This window comes from Dipodomys merriami, unplaced genomic scaffold (genome assembly GCF_024711535.1).
Source record: "Dipodomys merriami isolate MVZ:Mamm:240054 unplaced genomic scaffold, mDipMer1.0.p SCAF_22, whole genome shotgun sequence".
Lineage (NCBI taxonomy): Eukaryota > Metazoa > Chordata > Mammalia > Rodentia > Heteromyidae > Dipodomys > Dipodomys merriami.
In genome coordinates this window covers 23578013-23597937 of record NW_027203604.1, presented here as the reverse complement: position 1 = coordinate 23597937, position 19925 = coordinate 23578013, and the positions used below count along the sequence as shown (strand labels likewise).

The 19925-nt window shown below is 38.6% G+C and overlaps 1 protein-coding gene across 3 annotated transcripts in view; it reads left to right on the top strand.

The window, feature by feature from the left end:
- The window catches only part of Fancc (FA complementation group C), a 205875-nt gene that overhangs the window by 50249 nt on the left and 135701 nt on the right, over positions 1 to 19925 (top strand). For all 3 annotated transcript variants that reach the window (XM_070033704.1, XM_070033703.1, XM_070033705.1), the window contains exons 2-3: positions 14856 to 15052; positions 17038 to 17122. In XM_070033704.1, coding sequence (XP_069889805.1) covers positions 14888 to 15052; positions 17038 to 17122 — 250 coding nt within the window. In that variant the 5' untranslated portion in view covers positions 14856 to 14887. The remainder of the gene's footprint in view (positions 1 to 14855; positions 15053 to 17037; positions 17123 to 19925) is intronic.

Genomic DNA, 19925 nt, shown 5'->3' with positions numbered 1-19925 from the left:
TAGGGGAGTTCTATGTGAAGTCTTTTGAGGAACCTCCATACTGCTTTCCAAAGTGGTTGAACAAGTTTATATTCCCACCAACAATGAAGTAAGGTTCCTTCTGCCCCCTCTTCTTGTTCCACTTCCCCTCCAGCACTTTCTTCCGTTCCCGCTCCTAGACCGTTTCTTGATTTTTGCCGTTCTAACTGGGGAGTGAGGTGAATTACTCAATGTTGTTTTGATTTGCATTTCTTTTATGGCTAGGGATGTTGAACATTTCTTCATGTGTCTATTGGCCATCCTTCTTTCTTCTTCAGAGAAGTTTCTCTTTAAGTCTTTTGCCCACTTATTTATTGGGCAGTTGTTTCTTTGAGGATTTGTTGTTGGGGGGTTTAATTTTTTGAGTTCCAAGTATATTTTAGATATGAGACCCTTGTCCGTTGTATGGCTAGTAAAGATCTTCTCCCAATCCGTGGGCTTTCTATTGATCTTGCTAGCTATGTCATTTGCCCTGCAGAAGCTCTGCAACTTTATGCAATCCCATTTGTCCAACCTTTCTTTGATTTGTTGTGTTTCCGGGTCTCTATTCAAAAAGTTTCGGCCTGAGCCAAGGAGACCTAGGGTTTCTCCTATTCCATCCTGTAATGTTTTCAGAGTGTCTGCTTTGAGTTCAAGGTCTTTGATCCATTTGGAGTTGATTCTGGTGCAGGGTGATATATAATGATCTAGCTTTAGTTTTCTACAAGTGATTAACCAATTTTGCCAGCACCATTTTCTGAACAGGCTGTCTTTCTTCCATTCTGTTGTTTTAGCTCCCTTATCGAAGATTAGATGGCTATAGGTCTGTAGGTTCATTTCTGGGTTTTCAATTCTATTCCACTGGTCCTGAGGTCTGTTCTTATGCCAATACCAAGCTGCTTTGATTACTATGGCTTTATAGTAGAGTTTGAAATTTGGTATTGATATTCCTCCAGCAGTGTTCTTTCCATTGAGGACGTTTTTGCTATTCGGGGTCTTTTATTGTTCCATATGAATTTTTGGATTGCCTCTTCTATTTCCTTGAAGAATGAGGGTGAAATTTTGATAGGTATTGCGTTGAATTTGTAGATAGCCTTGGGAAGTATTGCCATTTTCACGATGTTAATCTTTCCAATCCAGGAGCATGGGAGGCTTTGCCATTTTTTTAGTTCTGTGTTGATTTCCTTTTTCAAGATTTTAAAGTTTTCATCATAGAGGTCCTTCCCTTCTTTAGTTAATTCCTAGGTATTTTATTTTTTGTGGGGCTATTACAAATGGAGTTGCTTTCCTAATTTCAGCCACATTTTTCTCATTGTTGGCATACAGAAAAGCCATTGATTTTTGGGGGTTAATTTTATAACCTGCTACTTTGCCAAAGTTTTGAATCAGCTTGAGTAATTTGGGAGTGGAGTCTATGGGATCCTTTAAATACAAGATCATGTCATCTGCAAAGAGGGAGAGTTTTATTTCTTCTTTCTCTCTTTGGATCCCCTTTATGTCTGCATCTTGTCTTATTGCTGTAGCTAGGCATTCTAATACTAGATTGAAGAGAAGTGGAGAGAGTGGGCATCCTTGTCTTGTTCCTGAGTTAAGAGGAAATGGCTTTAGTTTTTCACCATTGAGTATAATGCTGGCTGTAGGTTTGTCATATACAGCCTTTATTGTATTGAGGAATGTTCCATGGATTCCTAATTTTTCCAAAACCTTCATCATGAAGGGGTGTTGGATCTTGTCAAATGCTTTTTCTGCATCTATTGAGATAACCATGTGGTTCTTATTCTTGCTCCTGTTGATGTGATGAATAATATTAATTGATTTGCGTATACTGAACCAGCTTTGCATCCCTGAAATGAATCCTGTTTGATAGTGGTGTATGATTTTTTGGATGAATTGTTGAAGTCGATTGGCCAAAATTTTGTTGAAAAGTTTTGCATCAATATTCATCAAAGAAATGGGTCTATAGTTCTCTTTCTTTGATGAGTCCCTGCCTGGTTTTGGGATGAGGGTTATGATGGCTTCATAGAATGTGTTCGGTAGTGAGCTTTCTCTTTCAATTTCATTGAAGAGTTGGAGGAGTATTGGTGTGAGCTCTGCTTTGAAGGCCTTGTAAAATTCCGCTGTAAAACCATCTGATCCTGGACTTTTCTTAGCTGGGAGGTCTCTTATTGCTGTTTCTATTTCAGTGCTTGATATGGGCCTGTTAAGATAGTTTAACTCATCTTGGTTTAGTTTTGGCATGTCAATATTTGCTAGGAAAAGGTCCATTTCTGTCAAGTTCTCAAACTTATTAGCATAAAGTTTTGAGAAGTATTCCCTTATAATGTTCTGAATCTTGGTTGTTTCCGTGGTGATGTTTCCATTCTCATCTCTGAGTTTATTAATATGGGTGTGTTCTCTTCTTTTTCTGATAAGATTTGCTAAGGGTCTGTCAATTTTGTTAAGTTTTTCGAAGAACCAACTCTTTGTTTTGTTGATTCTTTCTATAGTTTTTTTTGGATTCTAATTCATTTAATTCTGATTTAATTTTGATTATTTCTTTCTGTCTACTGGATTGGGGTTTATCTTGCTGCTCTTTTTCAAGATGTGTCATTAAATTGCTAGTTTCAGATCTCTCCAATTTGTTGATGTAGGAGCTCAGAGCTATAAACTTGCCTCTGAGTACTGCCTTTGCTGTGTCCCAGAGGAGCTGGTAATTTGTGTGTTCATTTTTGTTGAATAGCATGAACATTTGAATTTCCTTTCTAATCTCTTCCCTGACCCACTCATGATTCAGCAGTGTGTTTTTCAGCCTCCATGTGATGCCGGACTTTCTTTGGTGGCTTTTGGTGTTAAGTTCTAATTTTATTCCCTTGTGGTCAGAGAGGATGCAAGGTATAACTTCAATGTTTCTGAATTTAGACAAGTTTGCTTTGTGGCCTAAAATGTGGTCTATTTTAGAAAACGTTCCATGTGCTGCTGAGAAAAACGTGTATTCTGATGCTGCTGGGTGAAATGTTCGGTAGATGTCTGTTAAGTCTAGTTGATCTATGCAGCTGTTTATATCTGCGGTTTCTCTGTTGAGTTTTTGCCGAGTTGATCTATCTAGTAGGGAGAGTGGTGTGTTAAAATCCCCAACAATTAATGTCTTTGGATCTATATGGGATTTGAGGGAAAGTAGTGTTTCTTTGATAAATTTGGGTGCTCCATTGTTTGGCGAATAGATATTTAGAAATGTAATATCCTCCTGAAGGAGAGATCCTTTAATTAGTATGTAGCGACCTTCTTTATCTCTTCTCACGAATTTTAATTTGAAGTCTATTTTATCTGATATTAGGATTGCAACTCCCGCCTGTTTATGGGGGCCATTTGGTTGGTAGATTTTGTTCCAGCCTTTAACATTGAAAATGTGTTCGTTTTTACGGGCAAGATGTGACTCCTGCAGGCAGCAGATAAGAAGGGTCTTGTTTTTTAATCCAACTAGACAGTCTATGTCGCTTAATTGGAGAGTTCAGTCCGTTAACGTTAAGAGATAAGACTGAGAGGTATTTGGGAGTTCCTGCCATGTTATCCACCTTCTTGGGGGCTGCAAAAACTGGGTTCTTCCTATGGTTCTTGGATTCTCAATTTGGGTGCAGTTTCTTGGCCTTTATTGTGGTCTTGTTGGTTTTCTATGTGTAGGACATCTTTAAGAATCTTTTGTAGGGCTGGTTTGGTGGAGATGTATTGTTTCAATTTTTCTTTGCTATGGAAGGTTTTTATTTGGCCTTCAGTTATGAAGGAGAGTTTAGCTGGGTACAGTATTCTTGGTTGATAGTTGTTTGTTTTTAGGGCATGGCATACATCATTCCAGGCTTTTCTTGCTTTGATTGTCTCTGCTGAGAAATCTGAGGTGATTCTAATTGGTTTCCCTTTATAGGTGATTACCCTTTTCTCCTTGACAGCTTTAAGGATCTTTTCCTTGGTCTGAGTTGATCCTGTGTGGATTATAATGTGATGGTGGGATGTCTTATTCTGGTCTGGTCTATTTGGGGTTCTAAAAGCTTCTTGTATCTGAATAGGCCTATCTTTTTGTATGTTTGGGAAGTTCTCTGCTAGGATCCTGTTAAACAAATTTTCTAGACCATTAACTTCTGTTTCTAAGTGCTCCTCTACACCCATTATCCTTAGATTAGGCCTTCTGATGGTGTCTTCCAGGTGTTGGATAGATCTATCATATTTCTTGGACTTGTCTTGGATGGTTGTATGTTCTTTCTCTATAATATCTAGGCTGTCTTCAATCCCTGATATTCGATCTTCTGCATGGTCTAACCTGCTGTCAAGACTCTCTACTTTGTTTTTTATCTCTTTTCCTTCTAATTGGTCAGCTTTGATGGCTTCAAGTTCTTTGTTGAAGCTCTGTTTTAGGTCTTGTATGAGTTTCTTTACTTCTTTAATTTGGTGTTCAGTGTTTGTTCTCAAATCACTTAGTTGATTGGTTATGGTTTCTTTGGACTCCCATTCCTTCTGTTGGGTTCCATTCAGCATTCCCTTTGTGGTCTCCCTGACTTCCTTCAGCTCTTTGTTAATGGATTCCATGAATGCCTTTAGTGATCTTTGTGTATTCTCTACCTGGTCTCTCAATTCCTGTATTACTCTTTGATTAGCTTCCTCCCGTTCGTGGGATTCCTGTAGTTCTCTTTCCTCCCGTTCGTGGGATTCCTGCAGTTCTCTTTGAGTGTTCTCAGCCTGCTCACGCCATTCCTCCCTTTCTCTTTGAATATTCTCAAGTTGTTCACGCAAATCCTGTATCAGTTTTTGAGTAGCTTCCTTACGCTTATGATATTCCTGTGTAAGCTTTTGGGATGCCTCCTCTCTCTCCCTTTCACGCTCATACAGAGTCCTTTGTAAGTTGTCAGACTTCTCATTTATCATGTTTGCCAGCAGTGTTTGTAGAGCTATTTGGGAACTCTCCTCTGGATTATTCATTATCTGTTCTGACCCCTGATTATCAAGATTGGGAATTGAGATATCCGGGTTTGCCATTTTTCTTGTGTTTTTCCGGCTTACTCTGCCCATTTGAGATGAAAATAGCACCAGTTTTGTGCTAGAACACTATCTTAAGGCAACCATCAATCAAAGTTTGCATTTGTACAGTCAATAGTCTACAGATACAATCTAATTCAACAGATACATCTATTCAACATGAAACAACTATATGTTAATGGGCTTCGAACCGCAGAGAAGAATTTGGAAAACCAGAAATTATTAGGGTTAGGGAGAGATGTGGGTAAAAAATAGGAATAGATTGGTGTGGGGAGGCACAGGGAGAGTTACCTATGTCCTAATCCCAATGCAGGAAATAGGTTGGGTAGGATGCAAGTAGAGAGAGAGAAAAAGAAGAAAGGGAAAGGGAAATGAAAAGAGACCAGAAAAAAATAGAAACGTAAAAATTAATATTATTATGGAGATTAAAAGACCATCTATTTAGAGAGGAATGTGAGTATATTAAGAGAAGGGCAGGGACATAGAGGAGAAGTGCAAAACTTTAAAAAATGCTTAAAATATTATATAGGTATAAAGAGGTAGTACTGCTATTAAGGAATTTAAGTCTCAGAGGTTTTGAATTGAGTAATAAATTTGTGTATTAAGTGTATACACAATAGGGGATAGGGTCTACTAGTTAACTACAGGTTTATCTGATGTGCAGGACAAGAGTTAAGTCACATAAAGAAGATCAAAAGAGAAGAAAAGGTGAGAAGGATAAGAAAGGGGGAAAAAAGATCAGAAGTTCAGTAGAGCTAGACGAAAAACAAAAAGACAGTTAAGAAAGAAAAAAAAAGAGAAAGAAGACAAGAAAAGAAAGGAAAATGCACATTCACGTATTCCTAAAATAAAAATTATAAGAGGAAAAAAAAGTTACTGGAAAACAATTATTTTTTCAAAAAAGGCAAAAATTGAAGATTAATAACATTTTTAGAAAAGGAAAAAAATTTTATATATATATATAAGGTACCAAAAAAAAACAAAAAAGAAAAAAAAAGGAAAGAAGAAGAAGAAGAAAAAAAAAGTTCTTTGATTTTTTTTTTTTTTTGAATTTTTTGGGAGGGGTGGAAGAATCCTGTATCTCCCTTGTGTCTGTAATCAGCCTCTTGTTGGAGTCTCTGGTCAGCTTGAGGTCCTGTGGCTTGATTGGTTTCTTAAGTCAGTTTGTTTGAACAGGCAGAAAAATGCTCTGCTTTACCCAAGATTTTGAGATCCCCCTCCCAGATTAGTTTAATGGGAGGTTGATCTGCTTTGAGAATCACAAAAGAGGGGGATGCAGTGGTGAGGCTAGGTTCTGGGTAGAGTTGAGGCCTTTCAACAATCAGTAGCTTTTCGCTGGGGCTATTTTGTGAAAAAGACTCACAGAGCCCAGCCTGGAGCCATTCTCAGGGTTTCTGTTTTTCAATTGATTGTGGAGGCTGCTAGAGGGAGGGGCAGCCTCTGGCTCTGGTCACCCAGTGAGGAAAGCCACTCCAATGGCTGGTGCCTGAGCTGGGTGACTTTTCCCTGGATGGAGCTGAGTCTGGCAGGTCACTTTGCCGTTAAGTTCTTGGGACCTGCTAAATGACTCGTTTTATTCCAAGGCCTGAGTTGGAGCTGGCAGCTCCTCCGAGCTTTGTCGGTATCCAAGATGGAGATCACCTGTGCTGGGGGAGGAGGGGTGGCCTTCCCTCCTCTGCTCCCTGAGAAGGAGTGAGGACGTCGGGCTTCTACTCAAGCCGAGTCTTGGATCCTGGGTCGTCTCTGGTCTGCGAACTGCAGGATGAAGATGTCCGCTCCTTGTCGGTTCTTGCTGGTGTTGAGTAGAATCCGCTCGCCTGCTGCGTCTGGCTCCTTCGTCCTGGACTCTCTGTGTGAGCGCTCAGTTATGGCCCGGGCTGCTTTCTCTGCGGCGGCTGCTGGCAGGCGCTCAGTTGTGTCTTTTTGCCTTGGCTTCCCCTCTCTTGTCTAACTCTCTGTCCTGTGGTGGCACACTTGGTGTGATTCTCTGGCTTAGGACTGTTCACTGGAACTCTAAAACTGCTTTCTATGCGAGAGCTTGTTCAGATTCCAGCTTCTCCTCCGCCATCTTCCTCTTCCAGCTCACCAATTTTTAAAAAAGGAAAAAATTTTCACTTAGACCACAAAACCTGTATTTACAGCATAAGCTCTTCCTCCTTTTTGGTGAAAGTCCCCTGCTTTCACCAAAGCAGCAGTATTAGGCAAATAAGTGTAAACTTTATGTCTCTTTGTGTTATGGAGTTTATAGCATAGTTCCTAGCTGTTAATTTTATCTGTTAGACTTCGATATAACTTTCTCACTTCTGAAGTTACACACCTGATTGATAATCACAAGACCATGTAGAAAGTAGGGAGCACATATGTACCAAAAGAACAGGAAAGTGGTGTCAGGTGGGCAAACCCGACAGATATCTATTACTTTTCGCTTTTTGGTTCCTCAGAATATTCAAACAGCTGCTTTTTTATATGCAGAATTTTAAAAACACTTCCAAGCTAATGTAATTTGGCTCTCTCTTCTAGTATAAAGGGAACTAATTCATAGTAATACCCAATTAATGCATGTAGCTTTCCTAAATCTAGAAGTTCTGAATATTGTCAGTTCCATTTCCCATTACTGTTATATTCACTAAATTGTAGACTAAGTAAAAAATTGTCTACTAATAATATGTTCTATATATCTAGTAGGAGGAGAGGGAAAATGAAATAGAGAGAATTTTTAAGAATTAGATGACATAGAAAGCAAATATAGTGTCTAAAATCCTTACTTATGCATTTTGACCTAGCAGGCATAATTATGCACATGATGATAGAGTGCTTCTGTAACACACCCTGCTTTTGGCTTGGAAAATCAGTGCAGTCTTAAGGACTGTCATAGGCGCTTCCTATAAGCATATCTTCCACACGTTTTAAACAACTTAGATCTATGGGACCAAGTAGCAGAGTGGCAGAGTACTTCATTATGAAACAGCTATGCAGTGATTCTTGCTTTAGATTCTATTGTCGGGCCAGTGGGTAGTAGAAAATAAACTGTCCAATACTTGTATATGCAATATCTTCAGAATCCTAACTATATCAACCAACCATTTTGCCTCTTTGTTTTTCTTTTAGGTCCAGGACCAGGACTCCAACTTACTACCTTCCACTTTTGCCCATTGGCTAGCAGTCTACCAACTGAGCCAGGCTTCCAACCCCAAAATTTTCCCTCTTAATAGATAAAAGATACAGCAGTTAACATTCGCTTTAATTTTGTTCACTTATTATTAAATTTGAGTACATAATTATACATAATATTAGGTTGAAAAAGCTCAAAGAATGTACACAGTGAAACCTAATATCTTTTCCTGCAACCCAAATCACTTTACTGAAGGCAGCCACTATTTGTTTTGCATGTGTCCTCATCTTAAAAGGCTTATGTTAAGTTAGCACAGACCAGAAACATCCCAAAGTGGTAGGCCCTTTGTGTTAATCAGATTTATCTCCAATAATCTGGCATACATACAGGTATCTTACTACTCTCCAAAATTTGTCATCCTGGTAATCATCAGAGGACCAGAGGTGTAATGTGCTCAGTGTAGTCATCCATGTCCCATGGCAGGTGCACTAAAGGTCTTTCCATGTTCTCAGTAAATACAAATGATGATATGTATTTTACACATTTATGATTGCATCTCCACTATAGGTGCCAAGTATGATATTGATTTGCTGTAATAAGGACCCACATCAGAAAGTACAATTTCAGTTGAAGTTGCTGTTTGATTTGGCATATGATATTTTTAGGGGGAGAAGGGACAGGATGAGGACTCTAATGGCTCCTAATACTAGAGCATAATTAGTTCCAGCTTTGATTGCAGTAGATTCTTCATTGATCTATATTATTCTGTTGCTCCTTGCTGTCTGTTTTTCAGCTTCTTAAAGTGAACAGAAGTTTGATTGCCATTTTCTTTTTTGGCTCAATAACCAGTTCTAATTGAATTGTGTTCCTTTTTTTTTTTTTTTTTTTTTTGTCGGTCGTGGGGCTTGAACTCTGGGCCTGGGCGTTGTCCCTTAGCTCTTCAGCTCAAGGCGAGCGCTCTACCACTTGAGCTACAGCGCCACTTCCGGTTTTCTGGTGGTTTTATTGGAGATAGGAGTCTCACGGTCTCTCCTGCCCGGGCTGGCTTTGAACCGCGATCCTCAGATCTCAGCCTCCTGAGTAGCTAGGATTACAGGCGTGAGCCACCAGCGCCCGGCTTGTGTTCCTTTTTTCAATGGTCTGTTGCCTCTTGTCAACAGTCTGATACTTGTGACCGTATTGGTCTGTATTTTTTTTCATTTCGAATCTCAGAAACCATATTTTAAAATAGTTTATTTTAGAAATAAAAAGGAAAGAAAAGAAAAATCATGTGGACTCATTAGTGCCCAGCTGACCTGGGCTGGCCTTTCTAACCAGCTTTTTAGCTATTTATGAGAGAGAAGGGAGAAACCCAATTTAAACCCTCTGTAGTCATTCTGTCCCAACAAAGTGGGGTTAGAAGGAAGATGGATGGAGCAGGACTTGGGAACATTTAGGAACTTTATGGCTAAGAAACATTTCCTCATAAAAGACAGGCCTAAGAGTAGTGAAATAATACAAGTTAGCTATAAGGAAACAATATCCAAACCAACGTCCTTTCTTTAGTCACACCTAAGAATCACTCATGAGTTCTGTCTCCTCCCTAGCACTTTCCAGGGCCACTTCTCCTTTGGAGAGTACACAGTCAGTTTTCTAATCAAATGTAGCCATCTGTGCAGTGGAACTATATGAGTCCTTAGCCTGACCTTTCCTCGACAAACTTGCATTTAAGACTCCATGCGAATGCTTGCATCTTTCACTTACACTTAAAACAATGGGTGGCATAGTATATGCTTAGGTCCCTTTCAAAACTTTGCCAAGTCATGATTCCCTTATTTCCCTAAGATCAGCCCACTATTATTGTGAACTCCTCCCACACTCTCCAAACCCTAAATAGCTGAAATTTTCTTAATCACATGTTTGCTCCTCAGCTATCGAGTTCAAGCCTGCCATTTCCCTTAATGGTGTACTTTCTACTTTTTATTAAACTTGCTTTGCTACTGCGTGTGTGTGTGTGTGTGTGTGTGTGTGTGTGTGTGTGTGTGTGTGTGTGTGTGTGTGTGTGTCCATTTTTTTGTTGGAGACACCAGGTATCTGGGATCATCCAGGCCGTAACTACCCACTGGTAAAATAGGATTTTTAAAGACTTCTCGCCTACAATTTACTACCATTTTGCAAAAGGCTTGTAAAGCAGTTTCTTTTACCCATTATATCCAGCTCTAAGAAAAACTTATAAGGCATACTTTGTGATAAAGACATACTTGAGAGAAAGAGTAAGCATCAGAATAGATTTGTTGTGAAGTTGGAATTATCAGAAAGAGAATTTAAGTCAAAGTCTCTCATAGATAAAGTAGGCAGCATGCAAAAACAGACAGTGAAAGCAGACAGATGGAAATTTTAACATAGAAATCTTAACATAGAACAGAAGGGGAGAGATCAGTAATGTCAGAAATAAGAATGTATTTCATGATCCTAATAGATGGTACATGGCTGAAGGAAGAATCTCAGGGCTTGAGGATTTTTTTAAATTATAAATCTCCAGAATTGAAAATCAGAAAACAAAGATTAAGAAAAAATAAAGCAAAACAAAACATGCCTGTCAGAGCAGCATATGGTGGGACAGCTACACAAAGTTTAACACACATGAGATTACAAGAAGGAGAAGAAAGATGAAATATTCCAATCAGTAATTATTGAGAATCTTCCAAATTAATATCAGACAATGAACCACATATTCAGGAAGCTTCAGGAACACTCAAAGGATAAATATCAAGAAAAAATACACCTAGGCATATCTACTTCAATTGATGTAAAGTTGTAAAGAAAAACTCATGGAAGAGGCCAGAGGGGTTTTACTAATAGAACAAAGAGATGCATTACAACTGACTTACCAGAAACTATGTAGGCACAAAGGGAGTAGAGTGACATATTTAAAGTGTTGAGAGAGGAAAAAATTTAACTTTTTCAGGACATGAATGAGGTTAGATCTTAGTGATCTACATTAAGAGATCTTTTTGGCTAGGTGCTGGTGGCTTACACCTATAATCCCAGCTACTTAGTAGACTGAGATCAAGGATCACGGTTCGAAGCCAGCGGGGCAGGCAAAGCTGTGAGACTTCTCTCCAGTTAACCAGCAAAGAGCTAGAAGTAAAACTGTGGCTTAGGTGGCAGAGTGCCAGCCTTGAGTGAAAAAGCTAAGGGGCAATGCTTAGGCCCGAGTTCAAGTCCCAATACCAGCACAAAGAGCGAGAAAGCAAAAGTGAGCGAACATGCACTTTTGGATGACTGAGTTACATCTTTATACCCTCCTAACTCAAGATCAGATTTCTAGCAGAGTCTGATTTACATAACCTGAGTCATCAGCTTACCCGTTGGCTTATTGATCCAAGTGTGCTTTGATAGACAGGCCGTCCAAGACCTTGCAGAGTAGAGGAAAGGTACCTTCTAGGGAAAAGTAAGGAATGATCCTCAAAAATGGGGAGGAAGAATGCTATACAGACAAGATCTATTGATATACAGTCTATAGTGTTATTTCTAGGTCAGGGTTGCTATCACTGGCCTTTATGTGATGGGAATTTTACTTTATGGGTTGCTTCTGTAGTGCACTATATCATGTTCAGCATCTCCATCTTCAAGGCACTAAATGCTGTCCCTTCCTTCCCTAAATCTTCCTCTAGTGCTATGTTAAATATATAAGAAATCCATAGGGCTGGGAAGGTGGCTCAGTGGTAGAGCGCTTGCCTTGCAAGCATGAGGCCCTGGGTTCGATTCCTCAGTACCACATAAGCAGAAAAAAAAAAGTCAGAAGTATCTCTGTGGCTCAAGTAGTAGAGTGCTAGCCTTGAGCTGAAGAGCTGAGGGACAGCACCCAGGCCCCAGAGTTCAGGCCCCACGACCGGACCACCCCCCCCCCCCCAAAAAGAAATCCATCAATTGTTCTTTTCACTTTATTCCTCTTTTTTAAGGGAGCAGATTTTAGAGCTAGACCCTGGATTAAAATACCACAATTTTGGTTTTGCTATTTGCTAAGCATTACTTCATTTAGCATATCACATAATCTTACTTGGGGTAATTTTGTAATCCAATACTTCTATAAAATGAGAATAATTATAGTACCATTTCATTGGTATAATGATTAGATTAGTATAAAATATTTCACCTCTAAGTTATTAATGTATTTGGATATGGTGGCCCAAGTCTGTAATCATAGCTACTTAGTATGCAGAGACTAAGAGATTGTGGTTCAAAGCTAGTTGGGCAAAGAGTTTGGGATACTCTATCTCAACCAATGATGAGGTGCAAATATAGTGTGCTATTATCCCAGCTATGGAGGAAACAAAATGGCTGGACAGAGTGGTGTGTGCTATCATCCCCTGTAACACAAGGAAGCACAGGTAGAAGAATTATAGCTCAGATTAGCATAGCAAGAACCACCTAGGAAATAACAATGCAAAAGGGACTGGAGGTATGGGTCAAGTGGTAGAACACTTGCTTGGCAACCATGAGACCCTTGATTTCAATCCTCAGTACTGTCAAAAACTCATTTTATTTGTAAATGGGATAATAGTTCAATTCCAAATAGTAACTTAAATACTTTTAGAAATTCCTTTATGGGGTTATCTTTTAAAAATTAAATTGATTTATGTGGAAAAGCATTTTTCTATGACATTTAGTACTTTGAAAAATACCGAAGAATCATCCTTTGTTTCAGTTAGTTTTTATTTAGTTCAGGCATGTACTAAGTTCTAGGAAGACAGGAAATATACACAGTAGCAGAGGAAATGTTAACTAAGTGACCAAATCAATGTCTAGGATAATCACTACTGTGAAGGGCTGTAAAGAAATCTGGGAGGGCTGGGAAGGTGGCTCAGTGGTAGAGCACTTGCCTTGCATGCATGAGGCCCTGGGTTCGATTCCTCAGCACCATATAAGCAAAAAGAAAAAAAGCCGGAAGTGGTGCTGTGGCTCAAGTGGTAGAGCGCTAGCCTTGAGCTGAAGAGCTGAGGGACAGCGCCAGGCCCAGAGTTCAGGCCCCACGACCAGATCCCCCTCCCCCCCAAAAAAAGAAAGAAATCTGGGAAAAACCTGGAAGCAGGGAAGAGTTAGGTGTGTTTCTGGAGTATTTCTTGAAGGCCTGGGCTGACTGGTGTGCTGTCAAGAAGCACAAGGCTTAAAGAGGACCAGAGCCACTGTTAGAAGGCTTAAAGAGGACCAGAGCCACTGTTAGAAGGCCGGGAGACTCCAGCATGGTGTTGGGAGGCTTTCTACAACAACTGGATTTAAAAAAAAAAAGCTATGAGAGAAAGTGTACTGGCTTGTACATTTGTACAAGCTGATTTTTGTCTGTTAGAGATGACCAAAGAGAGGTATATGAGACCTGGTAGAAGACATTTGTGAGATACCAGGAAAAGGTGGGATGGTATGGGTATGAGCAAGGAGGTGGGAAAGAAATGAAGCAGTGATACAATTCAGCCAGATCCCGTGCATTAATTTTTCAAGTATTGGTGATGATTTGGATGGGGTGAACAGTGAAAGAAAGGGAGGAGGTCAGGGCTGGGAACTTACAAGGACCACCTCGTGTCAAACTGCATGTATTTTATCTCACTAAATTTCTTTTTCTGTTTTTGTTTTGACCTAGTCCTTTTCAAAACTGTAAGTTATTGAATATTACTTTGAAACTTTACCTTCTTAATCTAGAGGTTGGTTTTTTTTTTTCAGCCAAACTGTTCAGGCTTTTTAAATTTCCTTTTCTTTTCCTATGTTCATACTTTTGATATTTAAGTAGGAGCAATTTACCCGTTAGTTATTGCTCAGTTCATTTACCACTCACAGCACAGCATCTAGAAATGAGATTGGTGCATGTCATTCTTGCTCCAGAGAAGGGTAGGAATCTATGAAGGCCTACACCTGTTGAGAAGGGACCTTCCTTCTCTGCTCTATAGCTTCTCACAGGATGGGGGAGGGCATCTTACTGGGAGGGAAGGGGCTAGAGTTCACTGCTCCCTCTGAGGCCCATGCTTCCTTCAGATCCCCACTGTGCTTAAAATATGGACTTCAGGGGTAGGAAGTCAAGCTTAAGAAATTTTGTTTTACCATTTCTTAAGACTAGTACTCCTTCATAATTAGAAATGCTTACATTTTACTAAAATATAGCCTGCTTTTATGAATGAATTAACATCAATTATGTAAAGCAATCTTTACTCAGATGTTTAAATTGATGCATGTAGACTGAATTACTTCATATTTTTTTCTGAGAAATGAGAAAAACTGGGAAGAAAATTCATTAGACAGTTAAGTACTGAGAATTTTTTACACCTAAATGAGAAGCAAGATACGCATATAAAACATAAGAACTTCAGAAACATTTATTCAGCACAAACTATTTTTAAACACCCAAGGATGTTTTTGATTTCTTAATACATTAAAATAGTCAAAGGAACTTCAGAACATTTAAAAATAGCTCAGTCTTAAAAAAAGAAGATATAAAGTATTATCAGCTGTGCTTTTTGTACATAATTAGCATATGCCTGTATAACGACTTTAATTATATTATTCATGATAAAAAATTCAGATGGTAAAAATCAGGGTTAACAGCTGGGAGACACATTTAAAAAATGATTCAAAGATGACTCCAGCCTCCAGGCAGGCTATTTTAGTTTCTTGGAAACCCTCTTTACTGATTAGTGGATCATGAAGACACTGATAAACTGTCTTGTTCCTTTTCATGAGTTTTGATGTGTTAATTATTTACTTCAATGCTTGGCAGGTCTCTATGACAGGGCATCACTGTTTCCCAAGATGGCTCAAGATTCTGTGCTTGCTTCTGAATGTCAATTTTGGCTGAAGAAGCTTTCTATGTGGGAACAGGCCTCCTCCACTCTAGAAACTCAACAAGACACCTGTTTTCACCTGTCCCAGTTCCAGGAGTTCCTGAAGCAAATGTATGACTCCTTGAAAGAGATGGTAAGTAGTAGGCCAAAATAATGGGAGTATTTTGTGACGTCAAAGGCTTTCAGATTTTATCAAGCCAGAATGCTCTATAGAGTTAGAGACTTATCTAGTATGGACTTAACATACTGAAGGATTAGAAAGACATAGTGCCCCTAAGTTCTGCACACAAGAGCTTCTTTCCTGTTCTTTCATTTATTATATCATTCTCCTCTTTTTAGCTAGTCATATCACTGCATAAGACTTCCTGACCAAGTAAGTTCCTTACAGATATTTATATATTTGTGTACTTATTTTTGTGGTTCTGAGGACTGAACCTAGAGTCCTAGACATGATAGGCAAGTCCTTTCTTCCAATACTCCCAGCTCAAGTAAATGTTTTAAAATAGGCATGACTTTGGTGCTTTGTTGTCAGGTAATGAATGGGATTCTATCTGAGGCCTTTGTATCCTTCAAATCTTGAAGTGGCTATTTAAATGTTTATTCTTTTCTAAGTCCTGTTCTCAAGTGGCCTCTAGTAACAGATATTCATATCTGTTGTAATATTAAGATGTTAAATTAAAATTTTGAGACCAAATATATATATATTTGCCAGTCGTGGGGCCTGAACTCTGTGTCTGGGTGCTGTCCCTCAGCTCTTCAGCTCAATGCTAGCGCTCTACCACTTGAGCCACAGCACCACTTCTGGCTTTTTTTCTTCTGCTTATGTGGTGCTGAGGAATCAAACCCAGGGCCTCATGCATGCAAGGCAAGCACTCTACCACTGAGCTACCTTCCCAGCCCCCTAATAAATATCTTAAATATTTTCTAATGAAAATTAAGGTTTTTGGTGTCTTTATTATTTTTATGTAGTTCATTGTTTATAATTCCATATATTTTCTATTTTCCTTTTGGCATATATTGATTTTGTAGTAACATATTTTATGATAGTTTAAGGTTTCTTACTATGAACATTTATTGTTTCATATTGATTTTTAAGTTTCAGTGAAAAATTTCAAAGCCAAATTGGCACATAACACAAGTTGCTCCCCTGTAATACTTCTCTTCCTTCAAATAAGTAGGAAATTTGAAGAATAATTTTATTGATAACATGAGTTCATATGTCTTTAGAAATTAGGAGAGATGTGGTCTGTGTGAACAACCAACGCTAATTTCTGAAGTTTTTTTATTGTAAGATTTAGGTAACTTGATCTTTATGTGGTCCCAGAAAGTCTAAGAATAGCCTTGATGCAGAGAAGTGAGGAATTTGTTGCTGTAACAGCAGGAAATGCTTATCGTTTCAGTTTACCTGCACATTATCTTAGTTTGTCTTATTTTTGAACTTTTATGAAAGGTAAAAAAGTAGGAAAGGAGCCAATTGTGTAATAGCATGTGTATTTTTTTAATCTTAAGCTGTTTTCTATTTGGTTGATTTTTCTCTCTCCAGGGTTTAGATTGTTGTAATTAAGTATGATGTCATTGAGCATATAGCAATCAAAATAGTAATAAACAGATACATATCTTTATGCTTTGGCTGCTTCTATTTCTTTTTACAAGTTCCGGAGTTCTTATCCTTTTAAACCTTCTTTGAAATAGACTTACTGGAGCTAAGTTAGGAACCTTTCTTATTATGTCAAAGTAAAAAGCTAAGATGAAAATATTAGATCATACACTTATGAATTTCCATTTATATTTTATACTCTTATGGAGTCTATAAATGAAGTAGCCTTTTCCTGACTATTAATTGAGTAAAGTAAAAATCAATTGTATAACAAAATTTTATTTTACCTAATCATATTTCTTAGTTCTGATGACCTGATTTAAGGATGAAATTCAGGATGACAGTTGGTTGCTTGTTAAATTTTATTTGAATGTCTTACCTAATGATCTCATCCTTTTTTGTAAACTTTCTACAGTAAATTTAAACAAAGGATATTGGAGCTTCCTCAAATTACAGCATCAGTTCGGTCTTCTGAGTTGCATAATGCTCTGTTCTAACCAAAATGAAATTTTCCTTTATAGGATTTTAATATAATCATGGAAAGATACCCCCAAATTGGTCATCTGTTAGCCAAAACTTGCTGGAATCCTTTTATCTTAGCATATGGTAAGAATCTAAGATACGTCCTCTCAAAATATAAACTTTTATAAAGTTTTAATCTTTGCATTGGTTAACAAAATACAAAGACTTAAATTGTAAGCTTCTCTCCTGTTTTTCATGAGACAACTCATCAAAGGTCATTGTTCTACTGCAGAGGTAGTATCATTTATTGTTATCTGTGGGTCTGCATGTTTATATAGGTAAAACCCCCATACCCAATGCAGATTTATAGGAAAATAGTACTCTCTGTATTAGAGTGATGAAACTCATCTGTCTGTCTGTCTGTCTGTCTGTCTGTCTGTCTATCTATCTGTCTGTATTTTTTATGGTACTGAGATTTTGAATTTAGGACTTTGTACTTACAAAGCCGTTCTCTACTGCTTGAACCATGTCCCCTGCTCTTTCTGCTTTATAGGTTTTTCAGATAGGGTTTCCATTTTATGGCCAGGCTGTCTGAGATTGTAATCTTACTATTTACCTTTCCTACATAGCTGGAATGCTCCATTGTACCCAGCTTTTTATAGTTGAGGTGGGGGGGTCTCATGAACTTTTTTTGCCTGCGCTGGCCTTGAATGCTAATCCTTCTGATCTCTGCCTCCTAAGTAATTAGGTTTACAGGCTCAGTTTCAGATTACTTAAACACTAAGTGTTATTTGTAATTACTTCCATTACCTCATTTTAAACTCACAATGAAATGGTCATACTAATGATGCCAAGTTAATTTCTTTGTTTCAGTTTCACATTATCATATTGTTCCCTTTTGTTGGAAAATCATTCTTCTGCTGTGGGTTTGCCATTATTTGGTAGTGACATTCAGGTTTTGTTGAGAGCTTTTGTTGACACTTTAGAAGAGGTATTCCTTCATGGACCTCCTGTGTAACCTACTCATCTTCATTGTACAGGTCAATTACTAGCAGAGCCTGAAGGTCTGCAATTTCTGGAGTTGATTTCCCTTTCCTCTCTTTGGCCTTTGTCCTTTTAGGTCTTTTTTGAAAAAGCTTTCAGTGGCTAAGTTAGGGAGTGCTCTTCGATTCTGCCTTTATTATAATACTTATTCCATTGTATGAAGCCCTAAAGTACTAAATACCTTCAGAGAGCAGGAACTGTGCGTTTAGTTCTCTTTGTTATCCTAGAGCCCAGCACAGGAGTAGCAAGTGCCTCTGAAGGAGCATGGCTGAGGTTTTTTGTTTTGTATTGACCAGATTACTAGCTAATTTAATATATGCTAAACAAGAGGTTTTTATTATGTATGCAGTTATTTCTATTTTTTCTTTCTATTTTAGCTTTCTGTACCCTTTGTCTTATACATAAGCTTATCTGATCCTTGGAAGTGAAAGGGAATCACAGAGATAGTAGGATAAAGGATGAGCTACTGCAACAAAGATACTCACTAGATACTATGTTGGGAAGGGGAGTAGGAAGTGGTAAGTAGGAGAAAATGAGGGAAGAGTAACACTGTTTAAAAAGAAATGTACTCATTACTTACTTATCTAACTATAACACCCCCCTTCATCACCTTTACAATAAATTAAAAAAATAAAAATCGAAAGTCTAATAGCATAATATTATGACATTAAAACCAAAAATAAATGGCTATTTCCCATTGATTTTTTGAGAGAGAGAGAGAGAGAGAATCCCTGAGGGTTGTTTTGTTTTTTGTTTTTTTGTTTTTTGTTTTTTGCCTAAAGCTAGGGCTCTCTCACTTGAGCCACAGCTCCACTTCCAGCTTTTTGGTGGTTAGTTGGAGATAAGAGTTCCTGCCCAGGCTGACTTTGACCAGCAATCCTCAGATCTCAGCCTTCTGAGTAGCTAGATTACAGGTGTGAACCACCAGTACCTAGTTTTCCAATTGATATTTTAAGGAACTGTACAGTTTCCCATTCCTAGCCTATGATAACTCATTATAAGAACGACAAACCAGTTGGACATGGTGGCTTATGCCTGTAATCTTAATCCAGGAGATTGAAATCTAGAGGATTGTAGTTTGAAGTCAGCCTGAACAGAAAAAGTTCACTGTACTCCATCTCCAAAATAACCAGTAGAAAGCTGGGCTGCAGGTTTGGCTGAAGTGGTAGAATACCAGCTTAGCAAGCATGAAACCCTGATTTAAAAGGAGGTAGGAGAAGGACAGTACTTTTCTCTGTGCACTCATGTGTGAGTATGCTGCATACTCAACCATACTTGCCCTACTTCTTTCCTTTCTGTCCCTGCTTCTTTCCACTAAAGTCTCTTCCATGTCCCCATCAGATTCTCTTGATCTAAATGCCAAAACTAGTAAGTTAGCACTGTGTCTAACAGTATAACACTGTGTCACCAGGGCCACTTAGTTGCCCTAAGTATATAAATTGCAGCTAGGCCAGTGTTGCTCAAACATCTTTCCAGAAATAAATTTTAGGAACATGTGTGTATGCATGTTTATGCATTCATACAGTCTCCTTTGCAAATGTGAAGAGTTCAAATCCCTGTATTGCCCCCTATAAAAAACAAAGAGAGGGGCTGGGAAGGTGGCTCAGTGGTAGAGCGCTTGCCTTGCATGCATGAGGCCCTGGGTTCGATTCCCCAGCACCACATAAGCAAAAAGAAAAAAAGCCAGAAGTGGTGCTGTGGCTCAAGTGGTAGAACGCTAGCCTTGAGCTGAAGAGCTGAGGGCCAGTGTCCATGCCCAGAGTTCAGGCCCCACAACTGGATCCCACCCCCCCCCCCCAAAAGAGAAAAAGATTGCTAATAATGGAAAGAAGAGTATCTTTTTATTCTGTGTTATCTTCTATAAGCAAATGTTCCTTTATCTTCCTTATAATTTCTTTTTTAA